The 17,655-nt window shown below is 39.7% G+C and overlaps 1 protein-coding gene across 3 annotated transcripts in view; it reads right to left on the bottom strand.

Moving 5' to 3' along the window:
* Snx6 (sorting nexin 6) overlaps positions 1 to 17,655 on the bottom strand; it is a 53,547-nt gene that overhangs the window by 27,454 nt on the left and 8,438 nt on the right. For all 3 annotated transcript variants that reach the window (XM_013012308.1, XM_013012307.1, XM_013012309.1), the window contains exons 3-6: positions 12,655 to 12,759; positions 11,675 to 11,785; positions 7,219 to 7,340; positions 4,846 to 4,969 (exon numbers count right to left, since the gene is read on the bottom strand). In XM_013012308.1, coding sequence (XP_012867762.1) covers positions 4,846 to 4,969; positions 7,219 to 7,340; positions 11,675 to 11,785; positions 12,655 to 12,759 — 462 coding nt within the window. The remainder of the gene's footprint in view (positions 1 to 4,845; positions 4,970 to 7,218; positions 7,341 to 11,674; positions 11,786 to 12,654; positions 12,760 to 17,655) is intronic.

The following is a 17,655-nucleotide window of genomic DNA, read 5'->3' as shown; positions in this document are numbered from 1 at the left end:
TTTTTTTTTTTTCCGTCGGTCGTGGGGCCTGAACTCTGGAGCTGGGTGCTGTCCCTCAGTTCTTCGGCTCAAGGCTAGCACTCTACCACCTGAGCCACAGCGCCACTTCTGGCTTTTTCTGCTTATGTGGTGCTGAGGAATTGAACCCAGGGCCTAATGCATGCAAGGCAAGCACTCTACCACTGAGCCACCTTCCAAGCCCGCCCCCCCTTGAGATTCTTATCTCCAATAACCACCAGAAAACAAGAAATGGTGCTGTGGCTCAAGTGGTAGAGCGCTTGCCTTGAGCTGAAGAGTTGAGATACAATGTCCAGGCCCAGTGTTCAAGCCCCACGACCAACCAAAAAAAAAAGTGAGTTGGGTGCCAGTGACTCATGCCTGTAATCCTAACTACACAGGAGGCTGGATCAGTTTAAAGCCAGCTCCAGGCAGAAAGTCTGTAATACTCTTATCTCCAATTAAACATTTAAAAACTGGTAGTGGAGCTGGGCTCTATAAGCCAGAGCTTATAGAGCTCAAGGCACTATAGCCTTCAGCAAGAGTTCAGGGATGGTACCCAGGCCCTGAATTCAAGCCCCACAACCAACAAATAAATAAATAGTCTGTAAGTATATACAATTTAGATCTAAAGTCCTCATCTAAGCTGGCACTCATGGCTCATGCCTGTAATTATAGCTACTCCAGAGGCTGTGATCTGAGGATTGCAGTTCAAAGCCAGGCCGGGCCGGAAAGTCTTACTGAGACTCTTATCTCCAATTAACCACTCAAAAACTGGAAGGAGCACTGTGGCTCAAGTGGTAGAATGCTAGCCTTGAGCACAAAGAAGCCCAGGGACAATACTCAAGCCCTGATGTCAAGCCCCACAACTGACACACACACACAAAAAAAACAAAAAAAAAAACCCAAACCAACCAAAAAACCAACCTCATCTAGTCATAGATTAGATGAAAATATTAGAAAATAGGGGGAAAATAATAGGACAGAGGAATAGATGAGCTGATCAATTCAGTGACTGGTCCCAAATAATACAGATATGGTTTCTTTTCTCCTTTATGTTCTTAGGATATGGTTACAGCATTTGCAGACTTGGAGGTGAACTGAAGATAATTGATACTGGGTAAAGGAGCCTTATTTTTCATTATGGCAGCTTGCTATCTTTGTAAAATGGGTTGAGCACAAAGTACAGTAGTAACTGATTTCCCCTTCCTGTATGTATGAACAGATGACTAAATATTAACGTCAGCATCCTCAAATATATCCAAATGAGCAGTGTCTGGCTATTGCTTCTGTTTGAAATGATGCTGTATTTTGATTGCTGTTGGAGGCTTTGAAGTACTACTTGGCAACTCCTTCTCTAAAGTTCTTACTACTCAAACATGACCGATTTGGCTCAACAGTTAGGTTGAGTCTCACTTGCTTAATTTGGTCATCTTTGTATGAATCTAGTGGTTATGGAATGTAGGTTTTTTTTTCCTGGCTTTTTTTCTTTTTAACTGGTTTTATTTTAGGTTCATGCAGAGAATAAGGACTTACATAAGACTTGGAGATAAGATCCTCAGATCTCAGCCTCTCGATTAGCTAGTTGTTAATGAAAGAAAATCCTATCTAACAAAGTATTTTTTGCCCCCCCAGAGCTGTGTCAAATCATCCTCTGGGCTCTCTGTTTAAAAAGTAGAATTAAGTCACAGATAAGGCTTTTCAAATTGTGTCCTCTAGTATTATAGATGTAGGACAGTACTGTGCTATGTATTACGGTGAGTAATACATAGTAGTAACCTTGCTTTATAAGAGCTGTTTTTAATGATGATACTCAAGAATGTTTTCTTGCTGGGTGCCAATGGATTCTGCCTGTAATCCTAACTACTCAGGAGGCAGAGATCTGAGGACTGTGGTTTAATGCCAGCTAGAACGGGAAACTTTGTGAGACTCTTATCTCTAACAAAGTACTCAAAAAAGCCAGAAGTGGCTCAAGTGGTAGAGCACTCACCTTGAGCAGAAGAAGCTCAGGGACAGCGCCCAGAGCCCATAATTCGAGCCCTAGGACCGGCCAAAAAAAAAAAAAAAAGAGCATGTTTTCTTTCAAGATGATATAGAGAAATTAATAAACCCGAAGTGGTGCTGTAGCTCAAGTGGTAGAGTGTCAGCCTTAAGCAAAAAAGCTAAGGGAGAGTATGGGGCTCTGAGTTCAAGTTCTAATAACCAGCACCAAAAGAAAGATTACATTTTAGTAGGGGGAGCTAGATAATGAATATGTAAACAAAAATTTCAAACACAGATATATAATTTCAGGTAGTACTAAGAGCTTTAGCAATGCCATAGAGTCCTTGGATAGTACTTAGAAGTGGCCTAGCTTCATACCTGTGTTGCTCTAAGTCCAACAAAAAACAACTTGTAAGGATAAGAAAGTAATGACAACGTTCTACATCTGCTATTTCCATGTATTCTTTAGTAAACCCAACACTCTTTGTTTTAGTTTCTTATAACTCACAACATAGCCAGTATTCTTTATAGTTTCTAGGTTATAAACAATAACATGGCAGTATGACATGCCATATTCATACTATGAAAGTACTTTATGCTTACAGTACTTTACTTCTGAAACTATAAATTATTCATACAATTTTTTTCATATAATTTTTTTTTCTTGTCGGTCATGGTACCTGAACTCTGGGCCTGGGTGCTGTCCCTCAGCTCCTCAGCTCAAGGCTAGCGCTCTACCACTTGAGGCACAAACCACTTCTGGTTTTTTCTGCTCATGTGGTGCTGCGAATCAAACCCAGGGCCTCATGCATGCAAGGCAAGCACTCTACCACCTTCCCAGCCCCCAGCCCCTTAGTGACTTACTTCTAAACCACTTCTGGTTTTTTCTGCTCATGTGGTGCTGCGAATCAAACCCAGGGCCTCATGCATGCAAGGCAAGCACTCTACCACCTTCCCAGCCCTCATACGAGTTTTTAAATTGAAGTTTTATCAAGGATTTTACTATTATAAGACAGGAACAAACAGAGACGCATTTCCTGCTCCCCATGCAGACATAAAGATTAAGGACTCAATTTTTTTTTCAGGATTCTCCTGCCTCATCCTCCTTGTTGATTACTGACATGTACCACTACAGCCAGCAGGACTCTATTTTGCCAGTCCTGGGCTTGAACTCTGGGCCTGGGCCTGGGCCCTGTCCCTAAACTCCTTTTGCTCAAGGCTACCAATCTACCACTTGAGCTACAACACCACTTCCAGCTTTTTAAATGATTAATTGGAGTTGAGTCTCATGGACTTTACTGGGACTTTCCTGTCCCAGCTGGATTCAAACTTCAGATCTCAGTCTACCTATTAGCTAGGATTACAGGCATGAGCCATCGGCACCCAGCTAGGCTATTTACTTACTCTCTTATCTACTAAAACCAAACCAGAAAAGTAAACACACACATAAACACAAACACAGTCTAAATATTATGCTACATTTCTTTTTCACCAAAATTATGCATTAGTTTTGTTGTCCAAAAATAGGTTGCAAGAACTATAGTACCCAGCCATTCGTTTTCATTGTTTTTTTGTTTTTTTTTGCCTACATCTGTAAATGAAAAAAATAATCTATAAATCTTAATCACTTTTTCTTTTTCAATGTAGTAGTCTTTAGGAACAGAAGAAGGTTATGAGTAAAATTGGCAGAGATAAGCACTAAACAGTTTGTTCAACAGATCAAGAGTCAATGACTTGCTAGGTACTGATGGCTCACACCTATAATCCTACCTGGCTACTGAGGAAGCAGATATCTAATAATTAGAGTTCCAAGCTAGCCCAGGCAGAAAAGCCTATGAGACCTTTATCTCCAATTAACTACCTAAAAAAGCTGGAGTGGAGCTGTGGCTCAAGTAGTAGAGCACTAGCATTGAAAACAAAAGCTCAGGGAAAGCACAAAGGCCCTGAGTTTAAGACCTACGTCTGACATTGGGGGAAAAAGAGAAAACTCTAAATTCAAATTTAAGAAACATTAATCAACTTAATAACTCTACTTCTTTCTTTTCTTTTCTTTTTTTTCCCCTTTATACCTTTTGGCCACACTCAGGGTTTGATCTGTGGGCCTTTTACTTGCTAGGCTGGCATATTCCACTAAAGCATGCCTCCTGCCCAATAACTCCTTTCCTTAAGTTCTCTACTCAGGATGAAAACTAACAATGTTCTACTGAATACAAGTTGAGTATCCTTATCCAAAATGCTTGGAAACAAGTGCACCATATTTTATTAGAGGTTTTTGGCTTATGGAATCTGACAACTTTAACAAATGAGCATCCTTAATAAAAAAATTTGAATGTAAAATGCTCTAAAATCTAAAATCTTTTGAGTATTATATTGGTGCTGAAAAAGTTTGGACTTTGAGATTCGAGATGTTTGACCTATAACATCATTTACCATCACTACTTTAATACACTCAAGCTCTACTGATATGCTGGTATCTCTAGTGAAAAGATACTCTTAAACTGCCTTAACAATTAAAAAAAATTAAAAAAAGGTCCAGTGCACTGGTACCTCGTATCTTTAATCCTAGCTACTCAGGAGGCTGCGAGCTAATGATTGAGGCTCAAAGCCAGCTCAGGCAAGAATCTAATCTTCAATTAACTACCAAAAAAAGCCAGAAGTGGAGCTGTGGTTCAAGTGGTAGAGTGCTAGCCTTGAACAAAAAAGCTCAGGAACAGTACCCAGGCCCTGAGTCCAAGCCTCAAGACCTATACAAAAAAAAAAAGAAAAAGAAAAAAAAAGCCTAGTGATTTTCTAAGTACTCCCTGACTTTTTCTCAATGACACTTAAAAAAATCTCCATCACTGCTTTCATTTATTTGATACTCACATCTTGATTATATTCCAAGAAGACATGGAAATTTAAATCTTTTCGCAAAATAGGATGTGCTGCCACACGACATAGGAACACTTCATGCATTGCAACTGTCTTCTTGAATATTGCCAAATATTCACTAGAAACAACATACAAAATTAAAGGTAAAAATCTGTACCAACCACAGTCATTTTCAACAAATTTTTCAGCAAAAATTTTTTGATTATTCTAAATACAAATTTAGGAATGCAAAGATAAGTCATGTAAACCAAGGTTTTAACTGAACTGTTAAATACACAAAACACAGCTCTGAAAAATATTCATGCTAGTTAATAGTATTTATTATATCTAAATGTTAATATTTTTAAGTTTTACACTTTCCTTACTATGTAAGATGATGTTAAAAATCACTATTGGATAGGCTGGGAATGTGGCTTAGTGGTAGAGTGCTTGCACAGCATGCATGAAGCCCAGGGTTCAATTCCTCAGCACCACATAAACAGAAAAAGCTAGAAGTAGCACTGTGGCTCAAGTGATAGAGTGCTAGTAGCCTTAAGCAAAAAGAAGCCCAGGGACAGTACTCAGGCCCTTGGAATGTTTATTTTTACCTCCAGAGAAATTATCTATACAACCTTAGTAATTCAATTTCTATACAATTATTGCTTTTAAAATACCTTAGTAGGAAAAGTATCAAACCCCAAATCTCAGTAAGCATATTTTCAATGTTAATAATTATTTTCATCTAATGACCAAATATACAAGAGACACTATAGACTGTTTTTTGGTGTTACAGCAAAGAAATATGCTTAGGTATTTTAATATTATCAACGAATTCCAGCAACAATATAGTAACATATGTCAGTTTAAGAAAGGGAAAAACACTCAAGGAAAAGGATCAACATTCTTGCTTCAACTACAGGCAAGAAGGTAAGTTTTACATACCAGCAAACCAGCAGATCAATGTTGGGAGAAGTTTGATCTCTGTGAGGGTAGTCATTCAGTGAAGACAAAAAAGAAGGATGCAGAGGATGGAGGTAGCAGTAGAATAAACCCAAGGTTGTCTGTTATCCAACCCCTGACCAGACCACAAAAGAATCATGATCAGGGCCCCTGGAAAATCACAGACTCTTCAATATTAATGTGCCCTGCTAATTTCCAATTTTCAGTCTAAAATTTTCAAGTATACATCTGTCTTGCTATCAGACTACTTGTACTTGGTACTGACAGAATTCTTAACATATCTGTCACTTTATGCTTTAACAAAGATCTCCTTTACTAATTATCTTTTTAAGAGTTTTAGAATTCTGAAGAGGAATCCGGTAGCAATGTGAATAATATACTTGAAAACTAAAACTGAGTGCTGAATCTAAGTGTAAGAGAAAAGGAATGCATGAGAGGAAAAAAAATGACCAGAATGAGATGGACAATAATGTAAGAAAATTTCCTGTACAGTTCTCAAAATACAGAAAAAGAATATACAGCAAATCCAAATTTCAAACATTTAATTAAAGTGGAGAATCTTTATTTTAAGCAAACATGTTAAAAATAGAAAATGAAGCCAGGTGCCAGTGGCTCATGTCTGTAATCCTAGCTACTCAGGAGGCTGAGATTTGAGGTTTAAAGCCAGCCCGGTCAGGAAAGACAGTGAGACTCTTATCTCCAATAAACCACTCACAAAGCCGGAAGTGGCTCTGTGGCTCAAGTGGTAGAGCACTCGCCTTGAGCTGAAGTGCTGAGGGACAGTGCCCAGGCCCAGAGTTCAAGCCCCAGCACTGACGACAAAAAAAAAAAAAAAAAAAAGCAAGAAAAAGAAAAAAGAAAATGAATTATCAATTTTCCAAGGATTTAATGCATTTCCAGTATATACAAAACTACCAGTCATTCGATGAAAAACAATTCTTATCTATTCTCTCACTATTTTGCTACTTTTCCTTTTGGTTATAGGCAGAAGAGGTTATATATAGAAGAGGAGGGACCATCAAATATAAACAGATAATTACTCAATATATATTCATCTATGAGAAATAGTAATTGTACTAGTATACACATGTTGAAAAAAAGAGAACTAGTTGGTATGACCTAGGTCGTACAAATTAAAAAAAAAAGACAATTTATATTTTGCTCTACTGCTTTTTTTAAATAAGTTTTTAGATCCTTGGTTTTCAATTTTCAGTCACTTAAAACCATAAAAAGTTTACAATGGAGATTATTCTGTAATTTTCCTGTAGGCTCTGATCATGATCATTATTAACACTAGCTGGATGACTTAAACTTGTGTCTTTCAAAAAGATACGGTGAAATACTAAAGAATGGGATATAAGAGAGCACAAAAAAAGGCATGAAAACAAGCACAATTAACAAAGGCCAATAACAAAAACCATCACATACGCTTCCAATTCCTGTTTCATCTTTGTGAATTCCTCCTTTGTCATCGACCCTTCTCCTTCTCCAAGCTTCTGTAGTTTTTCCCTTGAAGCATCAAAATCAGGTCTTGGTGGTGCCGGTGGGATCTATAAAAAAAAAATCTATCATTAGTTTTATGGGACTATTTCATTTCGTTTCACACTGTAGCACTGCAACCATCAAAGGCTATGTTTGAGAAAGCTAAAGTTATCCTAAGTTAACTGAGCACCAGAAATAGCCAAGTTCAGATTAAAGAATTTCACAAGATCAAATGACACTCTTGATGTCCTTTCACCAAACAGGAAATACAGCATAATACTATTTTCTAGTTATTGGAATAGTTCTCAACTATCAACTTGCAGACTTCTTCCCAGTATCTTCAAAATCATATGTAACTAAAGCTGTGACTGACTACATACTGAATGAGTATTTGCAGCAAATACTCATACATTTTTCAGAAGTAGGCAAAGGTTATAATTAAATACCAAAGTAATTTTTTTTATGGTCAGTTATGGGGCTTGAATTCTGGGCCTGGGCACTGTCCCTCAGCTCTTCAGCTCAAGGCTAGCCACAGCGCCACTTCTGGTTTTCTGGTGGCTTATTGGAGAGTCTCATGGACTTTTCTGACTGGGCTGGCTTTGAACTGTGATCCTCTAATCTCAGCCTCCTGAGTAGCTAGGATTACAGGTGTGAGCCATCAGCGATAGGCCTGTGTGTTTTTTTTTTGGGTCCGGTCATGGGACCTAAACTCTGGGCCTGGGCGCTGTCCCTCAGCTCTTCAGCTCAAGGCGAGTGCTCTACACCACTTGAGCCACAGAGCCACTTCCAGCTTTTTTTCTTTTTGCTTATATGGTGCTAAGGAATCAAACCCAGGGCCTCATGCATGCAAGGCAAGCACTCTACCACTGAGCTTCCCAGACCCTGTGTGATTTTTTAAAAAGAAAATAAATGAATACTAACAATACTATCCAGCAAGAGATATTAAAAAGATTCCTAACTATATGTTGGTTTGCTGGGCACCAGTGGCTCATGCCTGTAAATCCTAGCTACTCAGGAGGCTGAGATCTGAAGATCAAGGTTCAAAGCTAGCCTAGGCAGACAAATCCAAGAGATTATAGTAGGTAAGTAGCAAATACCTAAAAGTAGAATTGTGGCTCAAGTAACAGAGCTCTAGTCTTGAGCAAAAAAGCTCAGACAGTGCCCAGGTCTTGAGTTCAAACCCCAGTATCAGCACCAAGAAAAAAAAAAGAGTTGGGGGATCTTGAACTGAAAGATTGTACCAGAAGCAAGACTTTATGATAACAAGACAGAAAGTAATGACAAACCTCATTCTAGTGATCCACAGACAAGAAGTAAACACTGAATAAAAAGTAAACACTTAAGGGATGGAAAGGTGGCTCAGTGGTAGAGCGCTTGCCTTGCATCCCTGAGGCCCTGGGTTTTATTCCTCAGCACAACATAAGCAAAAAGAAAAAAGCCGGAAGTGGCGCTGTGGCTCAAGTGGTAGAGCGCTAGCCTTGAGCTGAAGAGCTGAGGGACGCCCAGGCCCAGAGTTCAGGCCCCACAACCAGACCCCCCCCAAAAAAAAGTAAACACTTAAATAAAAACGTAAGATATAGACAATACATTTCATTTAAGAGATGGATATGAGAAAAAAATTAACTTAGAAGAAAGGCTTATGTGTAAGAATTATTAATGGTAAAATGAATGACAGAAGCTAAAGAGAAGGGCTGGGAAGGTGGCTCAGTGGTAGAGTGCTTGCCTTACATGCATGAGGCCCTGGGTTCAATTCCTCAGCACCACATAAGCAAAAAGAAAAAAAGCCGGAAGTGGCGCAGTGGCTCAAGTGGTAGAGCTCTAGCCTTGAGCTGAAGAGCTGAGGGACAGCGCCCAGGCCCAGAGTTCAGGCCCCATGACCGACCAAAAAAAAAAGAAGAAGCTAAAGAGAACAATTGAGGGGCTGGGAAGGTGGCTCAGTGGTACAGCGCTTGCCTTCCATGCCTGAAGCCCTGGGTTCGATTCCTCAGCACCACATAAGCAGAAAAGAAAAAAGCCGGAATTGGCGCTGTGGCTCAAGTGGTAGAGTGCTAGCCTTGAGCTGAAGAGCTGAGGGACAGTGCCCAGGCTCAGAGTTCAGGCCCCATGACCAGACCCCCCCCCCAAAAAAAAATAAAAAAATAAAAAAAAAGAACAATTGAGATCATAGGAAAGTAAAAAAGAAAAGTCTGAAAGAAGGGAATGGGGGTATGGTTCAAGGATAGAGAACTTGCTTAGCAAGCACAAAGTCCTGGATTTAATCCCTTGTACTGTAACAAAATGGAAGGAAAAAAAAGGGCAGGAAGAGTAGAAAGGAGGAAAAGTGTTGTACCAAGAAAGCAACAGGGTTAGAAAATATCAAGTATGGTTGAACACATCTTTGTTGAGTTATTACGATATGGCCAGGCATGATGCTGAGCTGAACACAGGTTTTATAAAGATTAATAAGTCATGCTCGGGGCTGGGAAGGTGGCTCAGTGGTAGAGTGCTTGCCTTGCATGCATGAGGCCCTGGCTCGATTCCTCAGCACCACTTAAGCAGAAAAAGCCGGAGTGGTGTTATGGCTCAAGTGGTGGAGTGCTAGCCTTGAGCTGAAGAGATGAGGCACAGTGCCTAGGCCCAGAGTTCAAGGCCCATGCCACACACACACACACACACACCATGTCTCACACACACACACACACACACACACACACACACTCATGCTCTTAGTCTATGAGGAGCATTTAACCTGTAAAAGACAAAAGTAGTGAAAAAGGACTATCTTGTAAGAGAGGAAAGATAAGAATAGGATAAAAAAAGAAAACCACCACTTTTCATTCACTAAAATCTGAGCTATAAGTCGGCACCAGTGGCTTATGCTTATAATTCTAGCTACTCAGGAGGCTGGGATCTGAGGACTGAGGTTCAAAGCCAGCCAGGGCAGGAAAGTCCATGAGATGTCTATCTCTGATATATTGCCCAGATAAAGCCAGAAGTGGTGCTGTGGTTCAAGTGGTCAAGTGTTAGACTTGAGCAAAAGAAGCTCAGGGACAGAATCCAGGCCCAGAGTTCAAGCTCCAGACTAGCAAAACATAAAAAATAAAAATTTGAAACAAATGACTGAAAAGGAGTGCTGGCCACAAGGACAGAAATGGGATAACATCACAATGATTTTAGGGAGATTATATAAAAACTAACTTTCCCAACTCTCTGGTCAAAAGCTGAGGCTGAGTAAGGGTTGTTTTTTCTTTTTTTTGTACAAGGCCATGCTAATCTTCTCTGTACTGTTCCAATTTTAGTATACATGCTGCCAAGGCAAGCACGTAAGATGTATTTTTTATTACAACATCTTACAGAGCCTTCTATTTCTTAGTATCCATCTGCCTAAGAGTTCAAAGAACCAGTATGGTTCTGTTAGTTACATTTAATAGTCTCCTCAGTAAATTCCCAAGGAGAAGACTGTTGACATTCTAGCATTAAAAATTTAAGCTTAGCTAGGCACTGGTGGTGCATGCCTATAATCCTAGTTACTCTGGAGGCTAAGATCTTAGGATCAGGGTTCAAGACCCAGGCAAAAAAAATTCGTGAATTTCTTATCTCTAATTTATCCCCAAAAAACTGGAGTGGAGCTGTGGCCCAAAGTGGTAGAGGACTAGCCTTGAGCAAAACAGCTCAGGGACAATGCCTAGGTCCTGAGTTCAAGCACCACATCCATTACTACCACCAAGAATAATAAAAAACAACAAATTAAATAAATCTCAGTTCTGAACAAGATAAGAAGATAATTTAGGATAAAAGGTAATAGCCAGGCTGGGAAGGTAGCTCAGTGGTAGAGTGCTTGCCTTGCATACATGAGGCCCTAGGTTGGATTCCTCAATACCACAAACACAGAAAAAGCCAGAAGTGGCATTGTGCAGCTCAAGTGGTAGTGCTAGCCTTGAGCTGAAGAGCTGAGGGATGGCGCCCAGGCCCAGAGTTCAGGGCCCACAACAGACAAAAAGAAAAAAAAAGGTAATAGCCTTGTAGGGTTTGGTGGCTCATGCCTGTAATCCTTGCTACTCAGAAGACTGAGATCTGAGGATCGAGGTTCAAAGCCAGATCAGGCCTCTGAGACCCTTATCTCTAGTTAGCCAGCAAAAAACCAGCAGTGGAGGTGTGACTCAAGTGGAAGAGTGCCAGCCTTGTACAAAAAAGCTAAAAGAGAGTTAAAGGCCCTGAGTTCAAGCCTTAGTTCTAGCGTGTGCATGTGCGCACGCACACAACACACACACAGACACACACACACAACACATAACACACACACAGTAGCCCAATGTTTTGTAACTAGCAGTTTGAAAAATCAATTGGTAAGTAAAAATGCTAAACAAGATTACAACACATAAGTATTAAAAATGCTTCTAGAAAATGAAATCTTTGTACTTACAATGTAACCTGCATAGTCTTCATTTTCAACGAAGGAATCATGAAGCCAGATAAATTCTTCATGTTGTCGGACAACAGAAAACTCATTTTGCTTAAAATTTGGCAATGAACTCTACAAAGATATGAGATTCTTGTGAATAAAAGTCAAAATTACACTAAGATGTAATGCTTAATAAACATTTTAGGTCCTTGATTTTAAATACAAAGACTATCAGAGACTTTAAACTATACATGAAAAATTGTAAGATAAGCTGAAAAACTATTTCCCCCTCTTTGGGAAAGTGAGCGGATAGGTAGTTATCATATTGTACTGCTCCCATCACTTAAAAATTATCCTGTTGAGGGCTGGGAAGGTGGCTCAGTGATAGAGCGCTTGCCTTGCATGCATGAGGCCCTGGGTTCGATTCCTCAGCACCACATAAGCAGAAAAAAAAGCCAGAAGTGGCGCTGTGGCTCAAGTGGTAGAGCGCTAGCCTTGAGCTAAAGAGCTGAGGGACAGCGCCCAGGCCCAGAGTTCAGGCCCACAACCAGATCCACAAAAAAGAAAAGAAAAGAAAAATTTTCCTGTTGAGTCAAGCACTATAGGCTTACACCTATAACCCTAGCAAATCAGGAGGCTGAGATATGAGACTCTCACCTCAAAGCCATCCCAGGCAGATAAATATAGGAGACTCTTACCTCCAATTAATTGCCAAAAAAAAACAGAAATAGAGGTATGGATCAAGTGGTAGAACACTAGCCTTAAGCGCAAAAGCTCAGGAACTGCACTTAGGTCATGAGTTCACTAAAAAGCTGTAAGTAGAGCAGCAGTGGCTCAAGTGGTAAAACAGTAGCTTTAAGAGGGTAAAAAAAAAAAAAGCTCAAGAGCACCCAGACTCTGAGTTCAAGTCCTAGGACCAGCACAAAAAGAACCTTTTTACTCAAACATAACATTAGCACAATATTAACACAATAGCTAAAATAATACAAAATCTCATTTACCTTTGTATGTACAGTGAATTTTACTTTATCTCTTTCACTAAGAGCATCAGAAATGTCCACCTGTAGAGCAGCATCACTTTGAAGATCTACACTTATTGCTTTAAGCTAGAAAAATAAATGAATACTTTAATTAAAATTTTATTCTTATTTTTTATTTTTATTTTGACAAGGTTTTGTTATGTAGCCTCGGCAGGACTTAAACTCCGGCCTTCAATTCTCAAGGGCTAGGATTCAGGCATGAACCACACTGGCTCTGTGTGCTTTCATGCAACTTAATTCTTCTCTCAGACAATAAGACTACACAAAAAATGAAGAATCTCAAATCTAAAAAAAGTAGTGAAGCTCATTTTATCTACACATCTACATTGCGGCATGGTTTGGGATAATGATATTACCTTAACCAATTTTTATTCTATACTGTTTAATTAAAGTCAGCTTTGCACACACCACTTAGCTAATCACCATCTGTTATCATTTCATCTAAAAAGAAAACTATTTTCCAAGAAGATGGGACATTAAAGTTCAAGTATTCTAATTTAAGGAATGTGCCTACCTTTCAGCGTAAAAGGAAAAAATACTGCTTCTTTTAATTTAGGAATATACACTGCAATTAGCAAATATAAACATATTACAAATATGTGATGTACTAAGAAAAATACTAACATAAAGCCAAAAATAATGCTATATAAGCTTCAATGCATTTGAAGAACTGGGTAAGTTGCCTACTTAAGAGCTTCCATTTGCTGTCAATGAGATGATTTTCCCCCTTACAATGCCAGGGAAGAACCTAGGGCCTTGTACCTGCTAGGTAAGTGCTCTACCATTCAATAATATCCTCTGCTCCTACACTACATTCTTAAAATTTTATCCATGCTTCCCTTGACTTCAGAAACAACAATCCTCCTATCTATGCCTCTGTGTGGCTGGAATTACAGCTATGATCTATTATGCCCAGATTGTTCTTGGAGATAAGGTCTTGCTAGTTGTTTTGTTTGTTTTGGTTTGTTTTGGTTTTTTTCCAGTCATGGGGGCCTGAACTCTGGGCCTGGGCACTGTTCCTCAGCTCTTCAGCTCAAGGCTAGTGCTCTACCACTTGTGCCACTTCTGACTTTTTCTGCTTAAGTGTTGCTGAGGAATCGAACCAACATCCTTTCTCTAATAACTAGGGTGTATAACAGAAAAGCCAGTCTCTACAATGTTAATCTCTCACATCACACAATTTCACTGAAAGTTAATTGCTCCATTTCATCAACTCTAGATGTGTATATTTATCTTTTAATACATTTGCAATAGATCTATCTTTCAACTGATGACAAATTACAAATTAACTGGTAATAATTTTCTTCCTTCTAAATCTAAGAAAGTACTAAAGCTCATTTATCTATATATCTACATTAAAGAAGGGCTTTCACTAGGCACTGGTGGCTCATGCCTACAATCCTTGCTACTCAAGAAGCAGAGATGTGGAAGATTGCTGTTGGAGGCCAGCCCAAGCAAAAAAATTGAAAATCTCATCCTGACCAATGAAAGTTAGAGGTACTGGCATACCACCACATCTGAGCTTTGTATTAAGTGTAAACTGGAGGATCATAATCCAGGCCATCCAAAGCACAAACACTATTCAACAAAAAACTACTTGCTAGGTGACAATAGCCCATATCTATAATCTTAGCTACTCAAAGGCTGAGATCTGAGAGTCATGATTTGAAGCCAGCTGGGGCAGGAAAGCCTGAGAGACTCATATCTCCAACTACCAAAAAAGCTAGAAGTGGAGCTATGGCTCAAGTGGTAAAGCAAAAAAGCTTAAAAACAGCGCTCAGGCCAAGTTCAAGCTCCAGAAGTGGCACAAAAAGGAAAAAAAAATTTGATCAAGATGCACTCATAACCTGACTTATAAAATTGAAATCCCTTTATCCAACTACCTAATAAGAACTAATTTAAAAATCACTTGAAAAATGACTAAAGCAAAAAGGCTCCTGTCTACAAGTGTGAAGCCCTAAGGTGAATACCCAGAATCACAAAAAACAACATGTTTCATTTAACTGTATCTTAGATTTGATAAAACATAATATTACAAATTTAATATTAATTACATAAAAATCTGTAAATTTTATTAAAGAAAAAAGCTATAATGCAAACAACCTATGAATCTCCAACTTTAATTAACTTTCCTCAACTAATGAGTTTAGAAGAAATTTTCCACTTGACTACATTCAGTGGTTTAATATTTATCTGGACCAATAAACTTTGTACTTTGTCAGAGACAGACTTAAACATTTGTCGCTCTAGTCAAAAGACTAGCACAGACAATATGGAGTAAACAAAAAAGTTTGATTAAAAAGTAATTTGAGTTGGGCACCAGTGGCTCATGGCTATCATCCTAGCTACCCAGGAGGCTAAGATCTGAAGACTGCAGTTCAAAGCCAGCTCTGACAGGAAAGTCTGTGAGACTCTAATTAATCACCAGAAAACCAAGTGGTGCTGTGGTTCAAAGTGGTAGAGCACTAGCCTTGAACGAAAAAGCTCAGGGACAATGCCCAGGCCCTGATTTCAAGGCCTACAACCTATCAAAAAAAAGAAAAAATGCAAGTAGGGTGGTGTACCCCTATAATCCTAGCTATTCGGGAGGCTGAAATCTGAAGATCAAGGTTCAAAGCCAGCCTGGGAAGGAAAGGCTTTGAAACTTATACCTCCAATTAACCACCAAAAAGCTAGGAGTGAAGGTATGGCTCAAGTGGCACAGTGCTAGCCTTAAGCCCAAAAGCCAGGGACAGAACCTGGATGGACCCTGAATTCAAGTCCCAGGACTAGCGCACATACACAGAAGAAAAATAAATTTTAAGAATTCAGTTCTCTTTTGTCAAAGAGAACACCAAAAGTAACTTTGATTATTCCAATAGCCTCCCACTGGTCTCTGGTTTCTGCCCACCATGATCTTAATAAACTACAACCATTCCTGTATTCAAAATACAAGGGCTTCACACTGTGGAAAAGTTAAAGCCCTTATATTGGTCCAGCAGGCACTGTAAAAGCTCCACCTGACACTATCTCTAATTCACTATGCTCCTGGCTCACAGCACTTCTGCCATATGGTTTTGCCTTGCTATTCCTTGAACATATAAGCACACTGCCAATTCAGGAGACACATGGCAGAACTAGAGTCAGAGACACAATTCTGCCCTGAACATTCTGCCCCCAGATATCTACCTGCATGGCTCACTTCTTTTCCCTGCTCCTCCTCTTCTTTTTCTTCCCTTTTTCCCCTCCCAGCTCTTCTCTACCCTCTCCCTTTCTTTCTTTGCCAACGCTGGGACTTAAACTAAGAGTCTCATGCTCTTACTAAGCTTTTTCACTCACAGCTGGCACTCTACCATTTGAACCATTTCAAGCTTCTTTCTGCTGGTCAATTTAGGAGTCTTACAGATTTGTCTATACGAGCTGGCCTCAAACCATAATCCTCAGATCTCAGCCTCCTGAGTTTCTAAGATTAGTTGTGTGCACTTGAAAGAAGGTTTCCTTCAAGTCTTAAAGTCTTTCTCAGGAAGGACTTTCCTTACCACCCAGTCTAAAACCACAGCTCAAATCACTGTACTCTCCCTACCTAACAATCCCTATCCCTCCTTTGTTTCCAGCATTTATTTACCATGTAATACACTTTTTACTGTATAATGGCCCTCCCTGACTAGAATTCAACTCCATTAGGACAAAGATTATAATATTTACAAAGTCAGTATTACCAATAAAATGTAAACATTTGACGCTAGGCAATATAGCAATATGCATTTAATCTTTTTTGGGGGGAGGGGGTCGGTCACGGGGCTTGAACTTAGGGCCTGGCACTGTCCCTGAGCTTTTTCGCTCAAGGCTGGCACTCTACCACTTTGGACTACAGTGCCACTTCCAGTTTTCTGGTGGTTAATTGGAGTTAAGAGTCTCATGAACTTCCTGCCTGAGCTGGCTTCCAACCTGTTGTTTTTGTGGACAATGTGGCATATACCTATAATCCCAGCATGAAGGAAGCTAAGGCAGGATTAGGAGTTCAAAGCCAGCTCAGGTACTTAGGAAGATGAAGTCTGAGGATTGAGGTTCAAAGCCAGCCTGGGCAGAAAAATCCTGGAGATTCTTACCTCCAATTAACCAGTAAAGTGGAACTGTGCTCAACTGGTGAAGAACCAGCTCTGAGTGAAAAAGCTAAGGGACAGTGCAAGACCAGAGTTTAAGGTCCAGTACCAGCACAGAGAAAAAAAAGTTCTCACACTCAGGATCAACTTAATCATCAACTATCCTTGCTTTTACATTTAGCTGCTGAGTATGGGTAAAGTCACAACCATTTTTACTGGTTCACTGAAAGTTCTCTAAACTGCACTCGATTTTTAAAACCACTCTATAATCCCAAATAGGTATGCTCAACTTTCCTGATTCCTGCAGCAACTATTCCAATCTTTTCCCATGTCAGCCTTCTACAATACTACCTCACTCTCAGCAAGTGACCTTGCCTCTCATATACCAGGAAGGCAAATGCCAGCAGCTGTCTTTCCCTCAGATCTACCAACATATCTTTCTATAAATATATAAATGTAGCCTTAATACTATCTTTGCCTTCTCAGTACTTCATACAGGTCTAAGCTGTCCACCTGATCATTTGATCTTCTATTTGCAAAAGGATCTAATCACATACTGCTCTTCTATTCAAGTCCGGCCTTGATCTCACAAAACTTTCCCACTAACTAATTTCCAAACCCAATGATATTTTTCAGTCTTCTTGGTCTCTGTACAGTATTTTTCCTTGGCATAACTCAACATTTCCTCTTTGTTTTTTTTGTTTTGTTTTTGTTGGTTGTGGGGCTTGAACTCTGGGCCTGGGTGCTCACCCTGCATTTTTTTTTGGTCCGGTCTTGGGGTCTGAACTCTGGGCCTGGGCACTGTCCCTCAGCTCTTCAGCTCAAGGCTAGTGCTCTACCTACCACTTGAGCCACAGCACCACTTCCGGCTTTTTCCTTT

This window comes from Dipodomys ordii, unplaced genomic scaffold (assembly GCF_000151885.1).
Source record: "Dipodomys ordii isolate 6190 unplaced genomic scaffold, Dord_2.0 Scaffold16, whole genome shotgun sequence".
Taxonomy (NCBI): domain Eukaryota; kingdom Metazoa; phylum Chordata; class Mammalia; order Rodentia; family Heteromyidae; genus Dipodomys; species Dipodomys ordii.
Note: the sequence above shows the minus strand (reverse complement) of the source record. Positions and strands in the feature narration are given on the sequence as shown.